At 36.8% G+C, this 25,832-nt stretch overlaps 1 protein-coding gene across 1 annotated transcript in view; it reads left to right on the top strand.

The window, feature by feature from the left end:
• Positions 1-25,832, top strand: part of garem1.S (GRB2 associated regulator of MAPK1 subtype 1 S homeolog) — a gene marked incomplete in the record, with an annotated part of 81,659 nt that overhangs the window by 14,006 nt on the left and 41,821 nt on the right. The window contains 1 exon segment of the mRNA NM_001091422.1: positions 12,987-13,130. Within this exon segment, the coding sequence (NP_001084891.1) occupies positions 12,987-13,130 (144 nt within the window).

The following is a 25,832-nucleotide window of genomic DNA, read 5'->3' as shown; positions in this document are numbered from 1 at the left end:
TGATCTGTCATAGCATAAAGCTGGCCATAGATGTAAAGATCGTTTGAATCCTCGAAACTATCTGATCTTTGAATGACATCAACAGCAACTCTGGCTCTTTCATGGAAGAGCAAAACTGTTTATATTATATAGTGAATAAAGTCCCCCCCGTTGTAAATTATAAGGATATTATAAGTTACCGAGGAGTTTCATGACCATATAAAAACACGAGGCCGAAGGGCGAGTGTTTTTATACAGGTCATGGAACTCCGAGGTAACTTATAATATCCTCATACTTTGCAACTGGGGGTACTTTATTTCTTATAATACACAAGTTTCAGTGAGTCAGTGAGAGAAATGACATCAAAACTCACTGTTTATAACTGATGACATCAGAACTCACCGTTTATAAGGATATAATTTACAGGATATTGATGGCTTTTGTGTATTATAACAATATCCAGGGCCCTTCACTTTATGGAGAGGTGGAAGGTTTGTTGGAATGAAAAAACGACTTTCCTGTACAAGATTTAGAGGCATTATATATTATTCATATGTATATAATCAAAAAATACACACACACACATGCCCATTAGAATGCCCACACGTTTTATTTTATTATGCATTTTTGGGAATTAAAAGAACTTACAAATTAGGCTAACTTCAATTTGAGGTTAAAAGTATCTCCTTATTCAATTCCAGAATTCCTCATAGAGTTTTTTTATTGTTCTGAATCTGACCCATTGTCTGTCCTGTTTATGATGATTGTTGATTTGTATCCAGTTTTTTTTTATATTTTTTTTTTTTACAGATTTCTGCTGAAGGATTAGAAACACTAAGCACTATCATTAGCTTTGTTTCATTGTTCAGTGTCTCACATAAGCTTTTAATAAACAACTCTAGAGAATTTTTTTTTAAACTTTGTTGGTTACTAAAACCCTTATGGCCTAAAGACCATTATAAGTGAATAAAAGGTCCCCTCACTTATAAGATGCTTGATAGGGATTTACAGTTTATACCTTCAGTTTAATTCAGTTGGTCTGCTCAAAAATTCCTTCCCGTAATTGATTTGTTGCAGCTATAAGCACAGCAATAGTAGAATGCAGCTACTTAACATTCCAGCATCCTGGAGTTACTGATGATAAGAAAAGCCTTAAATAATAAAGTTGCACTTGCTTCTGTACAGAACGGGATGTTTCAGCTTTCCTAATGACAAGGAAGCCCAAGCACATAATCATTAGTTTCTATTCTACCATCCTTTATTTTCTTTTCTCTAAATACTTCCAGCTCTGCACATTAGCACATTGATTTTTAAATAGACCCGTCCGTTCCCCCCCTGAGATCATATGTTACAAGATGCATGAAGTTGTAGTTCAACCCCAGAACCTCATTAATCACTGTCAGATTTAGTTAATTTTCCAGTGATGCTGCTTATGATTATGTACAGCCTTTAAGTCTTTATCAGACAGCAGGCTTGGGACCTGACATGGGGAGGCATTTATCAAAGGTCGAATTTTGAATTCATGTGAGATTTTAAAAACTCCCATAAATTCAAAATTTGACCAATCGAAATTTATTAAATGTAAATTTTCAAACGCTGATGAATTCAATTTGAGTTTTTTATCCTGAAAAAAATCAAATGTCAGGAAGGCTGCAAACTACTCCAGATTGGTCCCTGGATCACTCCCATTTACTTAAACAGCAATACTGCAGGTTTTGAGTGGCGAATAGTCTATCGAGTTCTTAAAGGGCCAGAGTATGATAATTCTTGAAAATTTAATTTGAATTTTTTTAAAAACTCATATCAAATTGAATAATTTAACCCTTGATAAATCTTCCCCACAATGTAGCATAGTCTTTTATCTATTTGATCTATGTGTATGCAGAGAAATAATAAGAGTATGTGGTGCAGGAATGCGTGTTTTAACACACTTGGTTTTATCTTTACCACACAGGGAAGTTTGTCTGTTTGTTTTTTTTTCTAGGTAAATTATGGGGAAAAAGACTTTAAAATTTACAAGGAATGACATGTACTTGTGATATCACCATTAACAGTAACTTAAAAACACAAAGAAAAATATCTTTGATGTCTGCATCCTTCTGCTTTCAGATCTAGACAAGAAACGCTATCAACAAGGTAGCAGTGTCACTCCTAGAAGACAGAGCTTTTACTCCTTTTATAATATTAGAAAAGGTATACAATTCAAAAACACCATCAGGAAGAATTTTCTTATCAGCTATATGAAAACAGAAATCTGATTGGTTGCTGTGGTTTGCTAGACCTGCAGCAAACATTTTTGCATTAAATAGTCTTGTCATATTGGCCAACTGATTTTAAAATATCAGATTTTTGCGGTCAGTTAATTGTGCTCTCTCTGCAAGTTTTTTTTCTAGTTGAAGAAGTCAATTCAAGAAGGACAGTCAGTGTTATGCCACACATGCACAGACATATACAAGAAGTGGTGTAAGGTCTATAGCTAGCTTTAAACATGAAGTCATCCTTTTTTTTGACTCCCCTATATGTTCTGTATACCTCACAAAATATTGTTGTTGCTAGGGTCTGCGTCTTATTAATATTACTAATACTGTCTATCTTACATTAAGAATTGCTCATCCCAGTTATGCTTTTTTCCTTGCAAACATAGAAACATGTAATTTCACACTGGAGGTAACCTTTGCTTTAATTGTGCCAAGAAGTGCCTAATAGCTGCAGTAGAAAAATGTAATATTTCAATAACTGCCAAAAAAAATCAATACTGCCATCTTCCTGATACTAAATTTTAATGTGAGCTACCCCATTAGTTTTAAAGGGGTGGTTCACATTTCAGTTAACTTTAAGTACGTTATAGAATGGTCAATGCTAAGCAACTTTTCAATTGGCCTTCATTGTTTATTTTTTCTTGTTTTTGATTTATTTGCCTTCTTCTGACTCTTTGCAGGTTTCAAATGGTGGTTACTGACCCCCATCTAAAAACAATTGCTCTGTAAGAAAAAATATATTTTTATTGCTACTTTTTATCGCTCAACTTTCTATTCAGTACTTCTCCTGTTCAATCTCTTTTTCAAAACAATGCATGGTTGCTAGGGTAATGTGGACCCTAGTAACCAGATAACCAGATGCTAAAAGCTACATAGTTAAATCAGGTTGAAAAAAAACCCAAAGTCCATCAAGTTCAACCCCTCCAAATGAAAACCCAGCAACCCCCAAAAAAGTGCAAAAAACATAGAGCTGCTAAATAACTCAAAAAACACAGATAATAAAAAAACAAAACCAAGAGCAAATTGTCTCGAATATCACTCTCTACATCATACTAAAAGTTAACTCAAAGGTGAGCAACCTCTCAATATCAAGGTGTGTGTAAAATAAGAAATTAGCATTTCATGGTATAATTGGGCGGATTTATTATAGATCAAATTTGGGATTACAGACTGATGCCCAGCAGCTCAGTCTATTTTTCAGAATGTCAATAATTTTTTCGGAAAGCTGACACATTTATCAAAGTGGATACCGGCTTCCACTTTGGGCATTGGAATGTAATTTTGTGTGTTGGTCGTACTCATCATTGCTGATAACACACATCCAAATCCTGATTCCTCAGGGCTAAAGGGTCTGAATTCAGTAATAGATCCATAAACTTTATGCCCTAGTTGGAACAGTTAAAACATCTGACTCCCCTTTTACATTCACCTCTCTGTTTTCCTTTCTAAATCTTTGAAAACCTAATTTCCAAAAGCACTGTGCACTTTAGAGTAAGCACCTTTTAGCACATAGTCATATTCCCTTACTGAATGAATTTGTGGAGAAATGCTCTAAATTTTAAAGCCACTCTGATTAAAACAGTCAAGTTTATACTGTATGTTGATGTAAAAATCTTACTAATATTGATGATATGTCATTATGATGATTGTTATTTTCCTGGAAAAATTTTTCAATAAAAATTATTGAAACCTAAATTTTAAAGCCATATTTCCATCTTCATCTCATTAAATCCTCTTAACTCTCGTTATCCAAATGACTCCATCCCCGCCCTTACTAGTATTTCTCATTTATTTGTATAATTTCTTTAGCACTGACACATTCCTTCATACATTCTGTCTCTGCATCTGGAGCTTCCAGTCTAAAGGTGGACATTGCACCGATAATATTGTACACAATTTTTGTACAATATTCGATGCGTATATTGTGGTAGACGAGCTGGCCATCTTAATTTCACGAACACTATGGTCAATTTTAGCAGGAGACAGTAAATCTACCTGTATGTTTTTGGTGTGGGAGGAAATCGGAGTATCCAGAGAAAATCCACGCAGACACGTGAACAACATACAAAAACGATTTAAATTGCAGAATCTTCTTTCTAATCAATTCTTGATGTCTGTCTGTACCAATGACTAATGCCAATAACATTTCAGTAAATCATACTTTGTTTTAGAGGTCTGATATTATCTGATTTTACTTGTCTCTCAATCTGGGGGATTGGCCATATGGTTCCTACTATTCATTGATTGCCTCTGTGCATCTATTTTAGTGCTGCATTAGTGGCTTTGCTGTTAAATATATCACAGTGAAACACTTCAGCTTTAATTTGTTACCTTAATGCTACATAATCATCACTATGGGAAAAAATTGATTTCTAAAGCTTGTGGCAAGGGCTGGATCTCTGTGTACTTGTGCCTGGTGGGATTGATAAGAGCTTGCAGTCTGAATTTGAACACCGCAATCTTTTATGTTTTTCTAAGCATTGCAATGCTGTTTCCTTGGCAATCCACAATATAACATTAAACTGTATGTCTGCACCACCCCAGGGTTTTTTTAACAACATAATCGCTTTTCCTGCAAAGTAGTTTCAATCATTCGAAACACAAAAGAAACTAAACAGCAAAATGACTCTAAAAGGCGCCTTTATCTATAATAACACATTCCTCCTTGGAATACGAAGTTCTACGCTGTACCTTTCGTCACGCTTTATGCGATTATTGTGTAGGCTCTAACATTACATGTAACTACAATGTTTCAGTAAGAACTGGTGCTTGATAGAGTTAGCATTTTTGGTTCTGCTGACCACCAATGAATTTAAGGAAAAAAAATTGTTTTCTTGCTGAATATATCAAACGTTTGCCCGTGTTTGAGAGATGATTAGTTCAAAAGTTATCACAGCATTTACCATATGTTTCACATCAAAGGCTGTTTGGATTGACCTATGGATCAATTTGGTGTATTTTACCTAAACAATTAGTTGCTTCACTGTGAAATTGTGAATTGCTCTTAATTTATGAATACAAAAAGAAATGAATGTGGTGGACAGATTCCAGGTGTTTAGACATCAGTGGACCTATTAAATGATCAGAGGGCAAAGTCCAGAATTGTTCCATGTGCCATTGCCCTATGAGCAACAATGGCAGTAATATAAATGTGCAGAAATTAAAAGCAGTGTAGCACATATATGGTGTATTTTATTTTTATGAATAAAATAGAACAGTTTGTATGTGTTTGGCAGAGGTTTAAAAGTGCAATTAATAAATGTTGAACTTGCACTGGGCATCCAAGAGCTCATTCACACATCCTGGTCACACCATTCCAGAATGCTGGAACTTTCGCTCTTAAAGCAGGCCTAAACCCTAAAAATGAATATGGGTAGAAATGCCATATTTTCTATACTGAACTTTTGAAACAGTATAAAGGTTCAGCATCTCTATAGTAGTAACGATCCAGGAATTCAAACTTGTCACAGGAGTGTCCCATCTTTGATTTTGTTAGGTGTGTCCGTGACACGCATGTGCTCAGTGTGCTCTCAGGAGCTATTGAGAATCTAAACTTAAAGAAGTAAACCCCTTATTAAAAAAAACCCTTCCCCCCTACCCTACATAGACCCCCTTCCCTCCTCCCCCCAGCCTACCTGCTACCCTGGGCAAATGCCCCTAACTTTTTACTTACCCCTCGGTGCAGATTCGCGTCATCAGAGTTCACGGGCACCATCATCATCATCTTCTTCTTCTGAGAAGGAATGGCATGGGAAACAGGAGACTTAATTGATAACTTTTTGTTGAGAGCTCAGACACGTGTTTTGCTGACTTCTATAGTATTTGTAGTTATATGTAAAAATAACACTATGCCTTGCTAGAGGATATAGTTGAGCAGTCAGTGTGCGGCTCAGTTCATTAGTCCTCAAGATATAGAAAGTCTTGCAGTACATTGGGTACATCTTTACTTTAGGAGCAGATTGTTTTATTGGTTTCCCCTGTAATGCCACTTATTCTTTATATAATCCCTAATTTCTGTTCTGTGGTAAATATTGATGAGACTGATAAGTTATTTCAAGCCATCAAGTTTTCAGATTTTTTGTATGTCAACAAGTTTATGTAAATAGTTTTTTTTAAATTTATTTTATATAGGAATGGTTTGTCTTTAGAATAGTAGTTTCTTACAGTAAGTACCATTCAGGCTGCACATCTAATCCAAGTACCTGCAGGCATGTCATGTTATTTTCCCTTATTCGTGTCCTAAAACTCCCGATTTATGTATCTACTTTGTGGAGGATAGAAATACAGGTAAGGGACTTGTATTCCAGAATGCATGGGACGTGGGGATTTTCTGATAAGGGGTCTTTCCATGTTTTGGATCTCCATAACTTGTCTACTAAAAATAATTTAAATATTGATTAAACCCAATAGGATTATGTCTTATATCTTAGTTGGGATCAAGTTCAAGGTACTGTGTTATTATTTACAAAAAAAGCTTACTTGCCAGTATCCTGTGTTCTGCCGTATGTTCTTTATTACAAAATAAAGTAGCCAGTCAATGAAAATAAGAAAAATCATTCAAATAAGGTTAGATATTCTTAAGATGGATCCTCTGTTGGATAAAAAAATGCTAGATAGCATAACATTTGTATTTAAACATGGTTAGACCATCTCCAATGAAGTTTCACCAAGCTTATATCGCCCGAAAAACAAAAGAAGAGATGGAACAGAATGGTTAGCAAGGAAGGGTTGCTATAGGTGTGGAAAAAATAGGTGCAAAGTTTGTAAGCATATACTAGCACAGACTATCTTTAAAAGTAACGTAACAGGAGAAACATTCCCCATATATAGTTACATTAATTGGGACTCTAGAGCAGGGTTAGGCAACCCATGGCTCCGGAGCCTTATGCGGCTCTTCATCCTGCTTGCTGCGGCTCGGTCCTGCAGCTTTGCCGCAGCAAGATGATTCATCATGGTCCTTACCGCGGTCACACACTCAAGACAAGAGAAGGAAGATCAGCATGGAGCTTCAGAAACAGAAGTCATTAAACAGATGAGAACACTAGCATTTAATAGGGCTATTCAGTGTTTAATTTATTTTAAAGTAGCCCTACACATGCACACTGCACTTATGTTTGTTGTATTATGTTGTTGTAACAGTTACAATAAAAAGAAAGGTTAAAACTTTTAAAAGTTTATAAGCTGTGTTATGTTTTGCAGCTCCAGGCTCTTTAGTGGAAGAGGGGGCAAAATGACTCTTTTGATAGTAAAGGTTGCTGACCCCTGCTCTAAATGATATATTTAGCCACTTGTAGTTGTGGCAAACAATATGTTGGCAGGACATATAGATCTCTTTAAGAACGGGCTAGAGAGCACCTTAAATCTTCTTGATTTGGAAAAATTAGAGCGGGACAACCGCGATAATAGAAGGGTTTCAGCTATAGGCAAACATATCATATACAAACATAATGGTGATTTCAACTATATTAAGTTCCAGGGTATAGAAAGTGCAAAGTTAGGAGTAAGAGTTGGAACTATTCAGAGAATCATAGATCAGAGAGAGAGGTATAGTGGATATTTACTTTAAAAACAGGTTACGCACAAGGGTTAAACAGTGATTGGGAAGTTTCCTGCTTTTTATAAGCTGTCCTCTAATACTCCTCCTACATTTGTAATAATGTTGAAATGTATCATGACTATTGCTTGAATTGATATGACCTTTAATATGTTAAACATTTTGTTTTTAAATTGACATTTTTAATTGAAGCTGCTATATGAGATATAGAGCAGTTGCTGACATCATTTTTACCTGTGAGCCACATTCAAATGTAAAAAGAGTAGGGAAGCAATACAAGCATGAAAAAGTCCATTGGGGGGCCAACTAGGGGCTTTGATTGGCTATTTGGTAGCCACTATCTGGACTGGCAGCCTACAAAAGGCTCTACTTGGCATTATACTTAGAATTAAAGAGTAAGCATCTGCTTTTGAGGAGCAACATCCAAGGGGTTGGAGAGCCACATGTTGCTCACGAACAACAAGTGCCTTGCTGGATACTGTAGCACAGTAATGCCCGGTCTACTTTAGTGATGTCCCATTATGATCTACATCCATAATATCATTGTTTGCATTCTGTTCCATGGAAAATATTACTTAAATATTGACTTATAAGAGAATTTAAATTACTATATTTAAAAAAACAATTATTTCTTATGTAGCTTTAACAGAATAAATATCTGAATGACAAAAAAGAATAAAACAGGAGGGTAATTTAGTCAAGCCGTTTGTTGACAGCGTCTTGAGATCTACTGATCACCTGCTAAAGGTCTACTGGTAGATCCCGATCTACTTTTTGGACAGCCCTGCTGTAGCATGTACAGTATAATGCTGTATTTAAGTTGTTAGAAATTCCTGACTGTGTTCCTTCGGTCAATATGCAAAAATATTTCTAACCATAGGATGAAGTGAAATTTTCAAAGAACTCATAACAATGGCAGAAAAAAAATCTATAAAGTTGTGTATTTTCCTCAGATTACGCAAAGGTTTATAATGGAAAAGTGAAAAGGTTAGTTATATTGTAAATATCCAGTACTCACTGCCCTTGATGCATGCTTTACTTTGGTTATCTGTTAACCATCTTTGCTAAGCACAAAAAATGTTATTTACGGTTAATGACTTACCTTGACATGACCAAAGGCACTGGATATCGACAAATGTCAAATTCCATTTCGTTACCGTAGAAGGTGGTATAGCAGTTACGGTATGTAATGTATGATCATACTAGTAGCCTGTGCTATACATCGCCCCAGTTATTGCTAGTTTCAGAGCTTTTTTTGCAATGAAAAATAGATTCATATTATTTTATATAGCAACGAGTTCGATTTTCTTTTTAGTTGCACAATTCTATTTATTGTTCTGTACCTCCTTCCAGCAATAGGATCCAAGTAATCTGTGTGTATCAAGCGCGTGTCCATCTAGTGATGATTTTTCACCAGATTTTGCCATGAAAAAACACCCATAGACTCCAATGTATAAAGTGTTGCCACCTTTCGGGGCAGAGAAGTCCGGGCAGGGAGGGGAGGGACAATGATGTCATGGAGTGAAGCAGTGGCGGTGCTGAGCTGATGGCATCACAGGGTGGGGCTATGACATGATGATTGGCCAATCACTCGATTGCTACCTCAATCTAGGAGAATCCTACCTGGTTTTCCTAATTTTGGAAAACCAGGCAGGCACTTTTGACCTAGGTAGCCCTTCTGAAAACCAGGCTGTCCAGGTGGCAACCCTAATTGAGTGCTGAAAAAGTCGCCAGGAACGCCCATTGACGTTTGGTTGAATTTTGTGATTTTTGGCATTTCACTTTTGTGGAAACCGGACAGATTTGCTCGCCAATTGTTTAATAGGCACAGATAAAGGGATACAATAATCATACATTTTTTGTTTGTTTTCTTATCTCCACTTTTTTATTGGGTAAACATAGCATCACGCTGCAGGGCTAGAAACAGGTAGACTTGTATGTACTACATATGCAAAGAGAGAAACTCATTATACAAGAATGAAAGGCTTAGAAAAAATGTCATATCCCTGGAGAGCCCTCCCTCCCCACTTCCCAAACTTTACCAGTAGGCTTAAGGCGTGGTGATCCAAATTTACAGAAAGATCCCTTATACAGAAAACCAAAGTATTTTGGAAAACCGGTCCCACACCACTACTTTGAATATGCTTTGTAAATAAGTAATTTTATATTTCATTAATGTCTTCTAACACCCCTCACCAGGCAGCATTTTCTGGAAGAATCTCAACTGGACTTGCCAAAATTATTCATCTGCTTATTGATCCACTTTGGGCTCCTGCGAGTTTATGTGAGACAGCAGATCTCTTTGCTTTGCGCTGTTAGAATGGAAATGGAGGAAGGGACTGGAAGCTGCGACATTACGCTGACTAGCACAGAAGCCGTGTATGCTCAGAGTTAGCTGCAATTAGTCACGGAACGCTAGTAAAATATTCTCCTGTGGTACTGGGAAATTGCTTCGCTTTTAATAAATGCTAGTAATGTGGATCATTTCATATCTTAAATGCGCTCTCTGTAGTGTTCTGAGATATTGTGTTGAACTCTTCCTGCAATGTAATATTCCCCTTAAACTGAACATCATTTAGACATGTGAAAAAAAGGACAGACGCATGAAATACCAGCAAACAGTAGGCAGCAGTGATGGGATAATATTTCTCTATGAACAAAGAGAACTGAATGAATTAGTTGGCATACAGTAAGTGAAACCAATTGACTTGGTTTAGCCAAGACGTAACCAAGCCTTTCGTATCAAGATGCATAAGCCCTTAAACACCTTAACGGAGTAAAAAAGGTGTAATTGTGTTATAACCATATTTTGTATTACATTTGATAAGGTATAACTATAGCAAATGCTAACTATCATAGATGCAGGTTTGGCTCCACTTGGTTTTGCTACATTGTGAAAGGGTCCCCCCTCCATTTTCTAACATATGGAACATAAACTATACATTGGGCTCATGTGTAGGGCATTATAACAACTCTATTTTATTTATTAAGGTTCCCTGGACTAGTGTAATGTATTTGCTGCAACATATACGCCCATTCTACTTTATCATTTTCCGCCGTATGCAAATTAGGCAACGCTAGTGCATTTTCGCTTTGAATGCAGAAGTAACGCTAGCGAGAATTTGCCAGCGTTCGGCGCCCTGGACGCAACTTCGCACTTTAGTGTATTAGCATTGCCCTAGCGAATTTACACCTGGTGAATTGTTGTGATAGCTGTCAAGCCATTGCTGGCGAATTTTCGCCAGTTAGGGAATATGCCTCTGTGTTTAGATGTAATTTCCAGGGCACGCACATGAAAATGTATTGGAACCCGATTCTTAGGATGCAAGTTTGTGGTGTCAAATAATACTGGCCACTGTGGGAAATCTGGAGCTACCATCTCTCTTGAGGGGTATAGCCCCATGGTTCCCCTATTTCAATAGATGTGTTGCACACAATTCCACCATATTCCCCACCAAATAATTTCCTTAACTGTTGTGCCGTTTGTAAGGATTTGAGACCATTACTCCCGTTTCAATTAAATGATAAATATGTGATTCCATTTTGCTCATCACTAATTATAAACAAGCATTTAGAGTGCGCAAACATATTCCATAATGCTGTTCAAAGAACACTACAAATTCTGGCAGGTGCAGTAGGTAAAGAAGATTGATATCTGGCCTCCACAACACACGTTCTGCTGTTTAATCCACTTTGATACCATTTACTCCTGTATGTTGGGTAGGGATGCACCAAATCCAGGATTTGGTTTGGGATTTGGCCTTTTTCAGCAGTATTCGGATTTGGCCGTATTCTTCTGCCTGGCCAAACCATAAATTTGGATTTAATTCGGTCCGGTATTCTGCCAAATCTCCCTAATTTTGGGTAAGTGTTATGTTTTATCGCCCATATTCTTTTAAGTTGCAAATGACCGGCTTCTCCACATATTTCTTAATACTATTAATTGTAGTCTCTATGACTGCAAACTGTCTAAGCCCTGAAACTGCAGAATGTCCCCAAATCCATGATGTTCTTTGTTGTGCTACTGGGATGAATTTTTGTTGTTGGGTGTAGTGCTTTTTATTCTGGAAACATTGTGGAATATCCAAGTGCTCCTTCACATGGTCCTTTTTATTACCTCCATTCTTGTTTATTATTTTTAACACACTTCTTGTTCACTGTTTTTCTTACAGAGGACATATAAGCAGAGAATTTGTCAGGTTTAGGGATTTCTGCACTTCCTTTGCTTTCAACCTTGTATTGTTTTCATCTCTTTTCATTCATGCTGCGCTCTTATTATGTTTGCAGCCTGCTGCTTGTAGGTGGGATAGTCGAAAAACTGTTCTGAATTGGACACATTTCAGTGTTGTTTCTTTGGATTGATGAACACATCAACCTTTGAAATGCTTTTGTATCCTTTCCAGCTTTCTATGTCTCTACAATTCCTCTATGATCCTCTGATGTTTCTTTTGGTTTTGGGGCATGGTTCACATTCACTGCTTCCTTGAGAGGAGAAGACTCTCTATATAATATTTTTGTATGCATTATTTCTAGGTCAGGACACAACCAACCAACAACTCCAGTCTCACCTCCTCCATCTCACCTAATTTATTGCTTCTAGTTAACCTTTGGAGAAGTTAGAAGTAGCTGAAGTTTGTGTACCGTTAAGACTTTTTGTGAATCTCTGTTGCTTAGGCACCATTTCTAGCATCTCTAGGCACTGGCAGTTGGCGTTTACTGAGAATTGTAATTTTTGAGAGAGAGCTGAAGAGGTATATGTTGCACATGTCCGAGGATAGGATTGCTCATTTTCAGTTGTCCCTTGTGAAAATTCTGTATCATGAAAGACACAGATGTATACAATGAAAAATCTCAAAGGAAAATTGGATAGTTATGGAATGCTAAAAAAAAAATGCTGCACATTGAGACCAGTATGCTGGGAGAAATATAAAAACTGCAAGCATTATGCATGGGGAAAGCAGGCTATTGTAGTTGGAGCTGCCCCTTCTTGAAATCTTCTCTTAGCTCCCATCTTGGACTTTGCAAATAATTTTATTGGTCGTTTATTTTTTTTATTTTTATTTTAAAAAAAGCACTGGAAAAGGGACAAATGATAATTAAGCATTTGTGTTTATTTTATTGTACACATGTTAATGTGGCTGCAAGGTGCAATACATTGGGGCAAGATCTATTAATGCTTTTCTGTTTTCTTTAGCAGGAGAAAATGTTGAGGGCCTGCGGGAGAATGACTGTCTCTTGATTCACTCCTGTCGGCAATGGACAACCATCACTGCTCACAGTTTAGAAGAGGGACATTATGTCATTGGTCCAAAGATTGAGATTCCTGTGCATTACGGAGGTAGGATTCCATTTTATTATTTGAGCATGACATCAGATATCCCAAAGTCACTTTCTGCCAAAATGCTGTTAAAACCATAGTAACTTTCATTTCACAAAAAGGGGGTTGGACTTCAGTTGTAATCACCCTAATAAAATGTACACATGGGCATTTGGGTTTATTACTTTGGGTACAGGAAGATCATTTTTGCGGAATATGCAGGTGAACTATGTACCCTATATACAGTCATCTATTGCTGCCCATTTGGAAGTTTTTTTTTATGGTAACCCAGGTACATAATCCATGTGTTCACGTATTTTTGCTGCCTATAAAATAGTATTTGCTCAAATGTATTGTAGTGTCTACCATTTCTGTATACTAATTCAAGTATCTGGGACATTAAGCTGTTCTGTTTCAAATACTGGAACAGCTGTGAAGTTGATCTGTGGGTTGATCTGTGTGGGTTGTTAAATGCTTGTTAAAGACTGGTTTGATTAGTCAATGTTGCTTCGTAGGTGCTCCTTATTCAGCTGTACCTTGTTATTATATGGGAGAGGGTTGCTTAAATATGAGTCTTGCAATATTTTCCCATTCATTCTATGTGTTGTGCAAGATGTTAAAAGCAGAGGAGGATATGCTTAAATATTCTCCTCTAGACTTCCAGCACCTGTGCTTTGAATGTCAATCTGGAAGTTGTCTTAAATGGTCTACATCTGAAATGTTCTGAGACCTTGATTTTGTCTGTGATGGGATTTGTTTATAATCAGTCCAACATTCATTTGACTGTTGAATTTATTGACCTGAACTAGAGTCTGTAATTGCTGTTTCTTTGCTTCTGGGGCCCAGCTTCTTATCAGAGATACATTAGATGCCTGTTTGTGGGGCCCCAGAACAAGCATATTAAAATAAGATCTCTTTATGGTACTGTCCCATGAGAATTTATTTACCAAACCAGAACCCCAGGCTGACTGATGAGCAACATTACTATATATATATATATATATAGAGATAGAAGACGGTATAAGTCAGAAGTAGGATGGGACAATTCCTATACTTGTAAGAAAGATAGTTTATTGTCCTATAGGATGGTAGATTCAATCTTGGAAACATTGAACAGGATATAAAACTGAGAAAAAAATTTTCCCCAAGGATTGAGTTTAATCAGGGCAAATTTGTAAATATTTTGTAATAGCTCAGATAATTTAAACATGTCTTTGAGCCTTCATAGTCTCTCAGAATGCCTCTATTGACTGTTTATTGTCCTCCATAATTCAAGTTAGAAAGAAATTTCTTACACGTTTAAATAAATTTGAACATTGCATTGAAGGATTAGCGCTCCTTCTGTAATAATGTATTTCTATCATGGGTATTTTCCTTGTAATAGTTTGCATAGCCCTGTCAGCAGTGATATTTTTGCAGACATTACTCTGGTCTCTAAACACACATCTACTGTGTGTTTGTACAGATTTTTTTTTTTCAATTTAGAACGATGACCTTGCTGTAATAAAGCTGTGCTGAGTTTAAAGATTCTCTTGCATCATTACCATGATAGAAAAGCCAAATGTACGACACAAGTTCCTCAAATGGCAAGTTATAAAATGTTTTATTTCATTGTGAGAGTTATACGTACCTGTCACGGTGACTTATGATTAGTTAGTTCCCCATTTTTATTTCCAGCAGTACTGCTAGTATTAACAAAGGAGCCCAGACTCCTGTACACATACGCAGCCATTTATTGCAATTTCTGGAATGGATAGAAATCAAATAAAATGTTGGGCCCCTAAGGAATACTTAAAAGCCCAGATGTTTAATGATCAGACTTTCTTATATTTGTGTAAGGGTAAGGCCCACGAGGAGATTCGGGGAGATTTTGTCGCCTAGCGACTAAACGCCTCGTCTTTTGCGCGACTATCTCCCCGAACTGCCTCTGCGTTTTTCCCCATAGGCTACAGCGCAAAGTCGCCTGCGCTAATGCACACGCGCCGATGCGTTTTCAATAGTCACCCAAAGTTGCCTCAATGAGGCCAACAATACCAGAACATTAAAGTGCTTCTTATATATTCACATAAAATGGACTTTTAACCTGCTCTTTTACAAATGTTTGCAAAGGTTTATATTGGCACCTTGGTAGCAATGGATGCAGCCACTTTAAGTTGTAGTAGCTACAGTATGCAAAATGCATTGGATTTCGTACACTTCGATAAATAGCGTTCAAATGTACTTTTTGACTCCCTGCCCAATATTGGATGAAGATAAATTATTTGTGCCACCAAGAACATTTTGTTTACAGATCTTGATAGACAGATGTACAATTGAAATATTATTGCATTCGATGTGATTGGCCCTTCGTTTTTCTGCCTTCATTTAGACAATTCTTTAATACTCTCATGAAAATGAGGTTGCAAAGAAGGCTAGGTGTACCAGCCCATGTCCAGCTACTCCATATTTATTTTTATGGAGCCATTCTTTTCATATAGAAGCAAAAAGCCCTCTTAAAGAAAAAAAAAAAATCTTTATCTAGGATATGGTAATCCTGGAAAACATGGGCCCCAGGCAACCTCAGGTTTTCCTTTAGATTAATCTGCCACTGTCCTAATACTTCCATTAGTGAAATAGAAAGTGGAGCATAAACAGCAAAGCTTTGTATCCCTATTAAAATCTAAATCTATCTAAACAGCGATCTAGTCATGTTTCAAGCTCTCCAGTCATAAAGGCCTAAGGAAGAAATAAGAGTTATGTGAAACAATTAAGGAGATGGATCAGAATCAGTTATTTTAATTTCAATTGATTTTATGCGGTTAAAAAAGGGACGTTTGACAGCAGAATATGACGAAAATGAACCCATGATATACAAAAGCGAATGTTGTTTACTAATTTGTTGTAAATCTGAAAACAAGCCTTTTGATGTAAATTTTTTTTTTTAATTTTTTTTTTAAATGGATCTCAAGAAAGACATCTGCCTGTTAATTACAAGTAAAATCCCAGCACCCTTCTGGGGTTTGTATGCATATGTGCGAGGGCAGTGCAAAACTGCTGCTCTTAGTTTGTTGCTCTAGATACAATGCAATTGTGTGAAATACGCTGTTAAAGGAACCGCAGAGAAGGAATTGATGATTTTTTTTGTGTTGTTTGTTTTGCTCCCGTTGCTTGGTATGGAATGTACTGAATTGCAATGACTTTCTTGCAACTATGTGATAATACTGCCTAGGATAGTATGTTGTGACTCAGAGCACTGTGACTCACCGCCAGGAACCCTGCAGGCAAAGCTTAGCTGTCCAGCAGAATAACTGTGTAAAGCGCAAACAACATAATTCATTAGGCCTATGGTAAAAATAAAGTTTCTCTATTGGCGTATTTCAGCTGGGCCAGAAACATGTGCTTCCTCTCCTTGCCGCCTGTCCTTCACACAGACAGAAAACACTTGTCATTGCATTTGACAGACAAGTTATGTAACAAAAATGCACATTGGAGGATTCTATTCATACCAGTGAGAAATGGCACAAGACTGTATCAAGTATTTCCCCTCTGATGGAGAAACGCTACTACAGGTATAGGATGAGTTATCTGGAAGCCCGTTATCCAGAAAGCTCAGAATTACAAAAAGGCTGTCTCCCATAGATTCCATTTTATCCAAATAATCCAAATTCTTAAAAGTTATTTCCTTTTACTCTGTAACAATAAAACCGTACCTTGTACTTGATCCAAACTACGGGAAGATATAATTAATCCTTATTGGGAGCAAAACCAGCCTGTTGGGTTTATTCAATGTTTACACAATTTTCTAGTAGACTTCGAGTATGAAGATCCAAATTACGGAAAGATCCGGAAAGCCCCAGGTCCCGAGCATTCTGGATAACAGATCCCATACCTGTACTACCTTTAGACTAATAGAAAGAGGAGAAACGACCATGACCAAGGTGGACACAAATAAAGACACACAATCTGTTGTAAGATTTGCTGGGCATTCATTAAATTCTTCGGTGAAAAGCCTTCCAATAGTATCCTCCTAAACAAAAAAATTCCCCTTTTCCGCTGCCCATGACTGTTTCCTACTGGATGCATGCTGCGTCTGCATCCAACAGTCGTGTCGAGTCGGATCACGGTGCAACACCATGCGACAATGCATTCACTTAACTTATTTCTGTCGCATGCGATCTGACGCAGCCGTTGTGTTGCAGCGTGCCGGATCGCGCCGAAAATGTCCATGTAGTCCTACCCTTATGGACTGAACATCAAAACCACTTAAACGTTGGGACTGAGAAGTGATTGTTTTAAAGCACAGTGTAAGTGCATTACTTTTAAGATTTTTAAATAATAAAAGTTTTTTTACGCTATGGGCGATGCACCTCTGTTTTAATCTAATGATAGATTGCTGCACATCTGAAAAAGTATAATCTTGTGAGTAGGAAATTCGGCAGATGGAATTGGTACTGTCTGCTTTGGGCAAATAGGATATTGTATGATTGAAATCCTCACACTACAGCCCCTCCCTGGCCTCTCTTAAGGGTTTAAAGGGTAACTTAACCCAAACTTTTTAAGACACATTTGATCTGTCACAAATGGTGATTTGATTATTTTAAAACATACTACACTATACGCTCTTTATATTTTGTTGTTTACTCCCCTGCTAACCATGCGGCGCTGGCCATTTTGTTGGACATCATGTACAAAATTTGCCCGATTTTAGTGCAACTGGTAATAGTGAAGTTTAGTTAAATGTCGGATTAATAAGGTGCACTAATGTTATTTTGTTACAGTTGTGCTTCAAGCCAATTTTCAGTCTAATAAAACTACCAGTGGCTCAGTAATTTTGCCAATAATTTGCACACTGGCAGTAGAGGATTCCTAACAGCACAATAACACTTTGAGGATTGCACAGACGTTAATGAGTTTCACGTTCGTTGGAACTCAAAAATGATTTAACCAGACTTGTTTTTCAAAGGAAACAAAACCAAGATTCGACCTTTCTTTTGCTCAATTGACAGCTCAACCCGCAGTCCCAGGCTTGTCACAGAAATGTCCTGACTTTATCTTTGATCTTTACAAAACAGCTTAATTGGCTTTCGGGAGAGAGCCCAGAATAAGTGGCAGGTGCACTCAGATACTTTTGTAACAATTCAAGATAAGCAAAGAAACAATCGTAACTATTTAAGCAGGTCACTTCGGAAAACTGTGATTTACAGCTTAAAGGGGCAATTCTCCTTCATTGGCAAACTGCAAAAATGTGTTCAAACATTCATAGCCTAAATTTTTTTAATGAACATGGTAATTAGGGGGTGTGCCCACATAATGGGCGTGGTCCAAAAAGTTTGCTGCACTCCACTGCAAATTTTTTTGTTTGAATTTCCAAAATGTTGGGAGGTATGTCCAATGTTTTGCTCTACATTGGAACAATAACGAATATATTTATCTATATAAATCATCTGTAGATAAGTCATTTCTATCTTAATCATTTGATTGAAAGGTATTGTAAGAGAAAGTATTGAGAGCTGGAAACTGCTATAAATAGTCAAGAGAATCTGCACAGAAGAATGCCACTGCATAGTTTTAATGTTCTCTCAAGCGACGGCAAAGAATTTTAGCATTTTCATTGTGCCAGTTTGTCAGTGATAACTGATTTAAGACTGCTGAAATGTTCTCACGGCCATTAATCACCACCTGGGATATAGGCTGTCGATGAAATCCAAAGTGTTTTGCGCTTTGTTAGTGAACTGAAGGTTATAAATGGAACTTTATATAGAGCATAAGTACAATGCTGCTCCGATTCACCTGAAATATTGAGGTTATGTGCTAAATGAGAGCTAAATAGGCTGTCCAGCTTCATACTTTTTACTTAGTTTTCATATCAAATATTGTAATTTCATATAATATGTAAGTAAATGCATATTTGTAATGCACATGCATTATAAATTCTTAATCCTTTGGTATAAAATTAGGAGTAACAGGTCCAGTTACATTCCTATGAAGAGATACTGACACGAAAAATTATGAAAAAATGTGAATGTACATTAAAAGTTACCTATAGGTCATGTTGATCATTTTTCGCTGATAATTCTGCCTTTGTAAGTAATTGTTACTTGAAGTTCCTAAACCTGAGAACTGTTTTGCCAACCTGAATGTCCCTTCTTAAGCTGTCAGTTGGAGTTTCTAATGCTAATGCGTTAATGTTCCTCTATGAGCCCTCTCATAGAGGAACAGGGTAGTAAGAAAGGTAATGTAAAAGCATCCGGCAAATACTTTTATGGCAAAATTATAAATGGAATTCAAAGACAATGTTATTATAGAAAATTAAAACGGTTATTTTCTGATGTCCGTAACAAATCCCATAAGTAATAAAAGGCACTAGGTTCACCCAGGTGCTGTAATCTGCAGCGATTATTAGGATATTTGCTTTTAAACAGGTCGTCAGTAGATGCTTCCTGCTTATTAGTTGCTGTGTGTTAATGCAACAAGGCAAACAGTGTCTTTTTTGTTTTTTCTTTATAAAATCTCTGACATTTCAGGTCTCTCTAAAAATGTGTTGCATAAAACAGCCCAAACGCGAAGTTAAGTATTTATTCTGAACATGTATTTTTTTTGTAAGAATCTAAAATAAAGAGCACCAAGTTTGACTAGATGCAGTAACCCATAGCAACCAATATGGTTTTTGCTTTTGAACCTAGGGTTGCCACCTGTCCGGATTTCATGCAGATAGCCCGGTTTTGGAATGGCTGTGCCTGTCCGTATTTCCAAATTAGGAAATCTGGAAAGGACATTTAAGTGAATGACATGGCGATCTCCACAGGTGTTGGTGACATCAGGGTTGGGATTATCATGTGCTTGGCTGAGATCTACATCAGTCTAATAGTTCTGCCTGGTTTTCCTAATTTGGGAACAGGGCAGGCAATTTTGACCCAGCAGCCCTCCTGAAAATCGGGCTCTCTCGGTAAAAACAAGGACATTGCAACCCTAGACCAATAAATGCTTACTGGTAGCTTGTTGCTATTTGTGATTAGACCAGTAGCAAACTTTGCACGTTATTGCCATTTTCCCATAAATGTATTGTGCAAGCACATATTCTGAGTTAATTTCCTCCTCCAAAGCTGCTGTCCAATCGAAGTCCAGTGAACGTGGTGTCATCACCCTCTTCCATGCTCTGCACTGCCAGTGGAAACCATTATTTGCTTCCATCAGAAGCCTGCATTTGAGCAGAGCAGAAATACAGACAGTATGTTAGAGCATGCAATTTTAGTTGAGATTTTTTTGCAAGAACACATTTGACAAGCTTGGATTGTCGACAGGAGGGCAATTTTTGCTGTGGGACTTCAAGCATGCTATCACTTTTTCTTCTCTCTGAATTCTTCGAAGCGCAAAATCAATAATGGGATTTAGAGCCAACTGGAATATGATATTATATGCAAGTTCAGCTTGATCTTTCCCAAGTAGCTTATAAATTGTTAATACATTGTCCAATAAGCAACTTAATAATTTCTCTCTCCTTTTTATTTGGCTTAGTTATTTGCTCAGTTTTATAAGACCAACACTATTTAAAGAGAACAGGGGGCGGAATATTAAAGGGCAATATGTAATTAGCAGAAGAGTCTGTGAGAGCATTTCAGGCTCCTTTCATGCCAGCAAGATGTTTTGGACCACACATTCAGTCTGTCCCAGTCACACATGTTTACTGCTAGTTACACCTCCAACTTCCTGGAACAATTATTATTCCAGTTTGTCCCCAGTTGTCTTCTCTACTTCTAATTACTAATTTCTCTTGTAGGTAATCATGATGACTTACCCTTAACAGCATGGTGATCTGTTTTTTAATCCTGACCCATAGTTTAAGAATCTCTATGATTTATTTGGATCCAGATTTTAAGAGAAACATTACTGGAAAACTAACCACTTTAAGGGCAACTTGGTAGATATTCAGCTTAGTTCAAAAACCACCGCACCTTCTCGTATGCTTCAGCTGCAATACGAGCCACTTTAAACTATCCTCTACTGTTGTGCTACCAGGACTTACAAGTTTATTGTTAGAATTGCCCCATGCATGCTGAGAGTTGGAGACTATTTTGGGCAGTTTGTCTACCCAAAATATATAGCATCTTGTAATTGAAAAGCTGGTGCAGTGAATAATTGCCCTTTACATAGGAAGTGATGCACAGCACTATTATATTGTTTTAATTTTGAATAGTATACAGTATCTGGTGCTTTTTGTTTCTCATCTGTCCCCATAGAAGCACTAGCAAAATTAGTCCATATTCCTAGTTTCCCCTCAGATGAGCAGGCATTGAGGATGCCGAAAATTAAAGATAAGTGTAAGTAGAGAGACAACTTCTGAAGAACACTTAGGAGCAGATTTATCAAAGGTTGAAGTGAAGGTTTGAAGTAATTTTTGGGTACTTCGACCATCAAATAGTCCAACTTCGATTCGAAGTTGAAAAAAAACTTCAAAATTCGAAAGACGAATTTTTCAAGTACTGTCTCTTTAAAACTTCGACTTTGACCATTCGCCACCTAAAAGCTGCCAAAGTGCTGTTTTAGCCTATCCTAGAACCTGTATGGAGGCAATTGGGGGAGTATGGGAGATTGAAGGTCGAAGTTAAAAAAAACTTCAGATCAAAGTAGATCAAAGTAGCGCTACTTCGACCCCAAAAACTTCAACCATCATTCGGTTGGTCTTTTTGAATTCGAAGTTTGAAGGTTTTTTAACTTCGACCTTTGATAAATCTGCCCCTTACAAAACTAAATAAAAGACACCTCATTTTTTAAGGTTGACTTTAGTAACCACTTTAAGCTTGGTCACATGCCTGAATCTGTGAACGGGATACTTGTATTCGGATTTTTACTGAATGAACACTAATATGTTCAGCCTTTAACAAACATATCACAGATAAAGGCATATTATACATTTACCTATTAAAAGAAGCAGGAATAGTTAATATTGAATTTGTTCTTGTGCACCTTTTATATCTTTTAATCATGATTTTTACACATGGATTTATAGAAAGAAAAGTTACCGTCAGATGTGTAATTCAGTGTATATTTTGTTTTTTGGATGATTAACTGTAAGTGGAGTTTCCTTATAATTGCATTCTTCAGTTTGTAAATGGACTAATCCCACAAATACAGTATTTGAAGAGATCTTACAGAAGAAAATGACTGCAGGTTTTTTTGTACAGTGGAAGATGAAGTTCCTAATATCCCAAACTAGTTGTTGGCTGGGAGTGGGAGCTTGCCGTTTCCTAATCAAACTGTTGGCTGTGAGTTGTACTTTACAACTCCTTGGAAGCTGCAAATGCAACACCCAGCTAATACCAGCTTGAAGAAGAAGAAGAAACAAAAAGGTGCATGTAACAACCTGAATTTAGGTGAAACGAGTCACAGGATTGAAAGTTACTCAATTATCCGTTCATTTTAGAAATTGAAGCTAATTGCTGGGAACTCTTGAATTCTCTTGTTATTCCCTTATGTAAGCTTAGTTCAGAAAGCACTCAAATTAAACTAATGCCACAAATTGCTGAGCTTTGTAAATCCGATGGGTGCTTCAACTTGGGAAGTCATGGGACTTGTATTTATATTGCTTTATGGCCATATGACTGAGCTGCCTCTTTATGCTCATCTAATACTAGATCATGAACTGCCGTGACTTTCAATGATTGCTGCAGAAGCCTTTTTCTGTGCCATTATAGCAATACTGCCAGAAAACTTTGGTTATAAAAAAAACTGCTGAAAAAGTCATAAACTTAGTAAATATTTTAAAATGTATGATTCTTGATATAGTACTGATGGGACTAATTTCTTTATCACAGGAAGCAGAAAAACAGGATATATGGATGTTTTCCAGTTTTTTTGTGTTTGTCTGTTTTCTGTGTTTGTCAGAAATGAGCGATTAACACCTACAACTGTAATAGACGCAAACAGAGCAATCTCTGTTCTCCACTTCCTATGTCAATTGTTCATTGTGGAATCCCGCAGTAAGCCTTCTGTTCCTACGCTTGTGCTCCTCTCTGCATGATCTTGTAAGGAGAATTATTATTTTACTCAAGTGTTTTGTGTTTGTGACTGAACCATGCGTTACATTTAACTTTACATTAATTAGCATTGTCTATGCTCAAGTGATAAAAATGACTAATATTTGGTGGAATTGATGTATTGACTCTGTATTATGGTGTTTCCTGATGGTAAGTAACTCTCTGGTGTTCTTATGGTCTTAGATCCCCCATTGAACTCCAATTTGTCATCTAGTTTCTGCTGCGTTTATAAATAGTAAGTAAATAACTTGTAATTGTAATTGTAAACCATGTTGCTAAGGGTAAGGTCACTCTGAGCGTTTCGGGAGATTTAGTCACCTGGCATCTAATCGCCTCGTCTTTGCAGCGACCAGTATCCCGAACGACTTCCCTCACTCTGCGCTGGCTAAAATGAATAATCGCCGGCGCTAATCACATGCAGCGATTAGTTTTCCGAGGTCGCCAGAAGTTGCCTCACAAGGAAACTTCTGGCGACTTCGGAAAACGAATCGCGCGTGTGCGCAGATTGAGGAAAGGCGTTCGGGGAAATTTGCCTCGCCGCAAAGACGAGGCAACTAAATCTCCCCGAAACGCTCAGTGTGACCTTTCCCTAAAGTATTGGGTTGTAAAACTTTCAGATAAGTATTGTAATCAATTGTTTTACTTCGCAGATTACCGGTATTCAATTGAATGTTCTACTGTATAATTAAAATAGCATTGGTGAAGTGCCATCATGCCTTAAATTGATCTAGGACAGCAGAAGTCATAGAACATAAGAATCTCTTATAAGAAAGTACCTTTCAGGGAATTGCCATATTGAATTATGGGGGATTTGGCACTACCTCCCTGGACTATGAAAATCATAGGTTACCACAGTACCCAAAATTGCTCCATGTGCCCTTCATAATTAAAGAGAGACTTATTCAAAACTTTTTATGTACTGCAAAAAAAAAAACTATGATACCTGATTTCCCCATTTCCAAAAAATACTTTTCCCCATTTCTAGAAATATTTTTTTATCTGAAATAATCACTGAGCATGGTTTAAATATTCATTAAAAAGCAACCGCTATAAATAAAGCATATTCCTGAGAATATCCAAGTGTGTACTGCATGTTCTTAACCATCTGTTCAGCATGAGTTGGGTTTATGCTGTGCCAGTTCAAAGATTGTCTATCTGTACAAAAAATCCTTAAATCCTCTGCCATCCATCTTGGGTTGCCACTTGGCTGGGTGGGATTTTACTGGCTTCTTTATATCAATGACAAAGAAAGATAAACATATAGTATGGCTAGTATTTTTTTTACAGTGGCATCCTTGAATTGTGTAACCAGCTCTGTGGTTATGTTTGTTTTACCTGTGTTGAACTCTGACTCAAAAGCCATAACTTGATATAATGGCTGTACAAAATAGAAATTATTGAGGCCTCTACAGAAAAATGTGTTGAAATGTTTCTCATTTAGCTTTATGGAAGCCTGAAACTTATTAGATCTATTATTAAGAAAAAGAAAGTGGCCCAGCAATATGTAAAATGAAATATATAATTCCTTCTTAAGTGGGATATGTTACATCAAAAAATGGAATGAAATTGATGATTACTCCTGAGGGAAGCATTGAAAGTGCACCTGCGATAGGCATGTTCAGTTCACATGTTAGAAATGCACATTAAATTGAATTCTCTTTTTTTTTTTTTTGGTTTAATTTCAAATACAAAACTTACCCATCTTGAATATGTGCTTCTTTTTGGACAAAAAACTTGAATATAAACAAGTTGATTGAACACAACCCTGAATGCATATTTGTATTTTCATAATTTTTAATGGGTCTACCAACTCTTACAAAAACGCAAACAAATCTCTTAAATTTTGCCTAGGACAACTCCCATTAACTTCTACATGACTTTGCCAGCTTTTAAATGGTAAGTTTTGTATGTATAGGTTTTGCACCATAGTTTACATAACATTGAGTGATTATATTTAATAGTTTTTATTTGTTGTACCAAACAATGCAGATAAATGAAATTGAAAATACTTTTATTGTCTGTACTTTTTCTAGCAACTGTGGGTGAGTGCAGTTTACTGCCATTTGTACCCTATTTTTTATATAGATTTTATTATCTCTATATATAAGCAAAACTTATTTGATTTCTGGGTCAAATAGAGGATTATATTGCCCTACTGGGGTCAGAATCAGATTGGAAGTTGTCTATGGCAGGGGATTGCAGATAAACCAGACCTTAGGTGCTGCCACCTTACAAACCTAAAAATACAGCTTTTAATTAAGACTTTTTTTTTTATAGAGATACAGGTATAGATTTGATGTGAAATAAAGGCTACATTTTACAGCAATTTAATAATGATGAGGAGCCTTTGTTTGGGTAGAAAAATAATTTGATTAGTTGTGAAATTTATAGAGAGCAATAGCTATTTTTTATGAATAAATGTTACAAAATCTATTTAACTGTACTTTCCTTTGGACTGTTTAGTAGAACATAGGAAAAATGACAAATAAGACATTTTCTGGGGAAAAATTTGAGTTTGAAGCAGAGGAATATCTATCTCCTGGACACCATCTGGCTAATGCTTCTATCTTTATTGTTTCACAAGTAGTGCGGTCCTTTAATTTCAGAGAGCCCTGAAGTATGCTTTTTGTGTCTGCTAAAAGCCTCAAAATAAAGCAACTAAAGACTTGACTGGAGCACCAAAAAGCTTTTCTTTAACTGGAGACGGCAA

Source organism: Xenopus laevis, chromosome 6S, assembly GCF_017654675.1.
Source record: "Xenopus laevis strain J_2021 chromosome 6S, Xenopus_laevis_v10.1, whole genome shotgun sequence".
In the NCBI taxonomy this organism is placed as follows: Eukaryota; Metazoa; Chordata; class Amphibia; order Anura; family Pipidae; genus Xenopus; species Xenopus laevis.
Note: the sequence above shows the minus strand (reverse complement) of the source record. Positions and strands in the feature narration are given on the sequence as shown.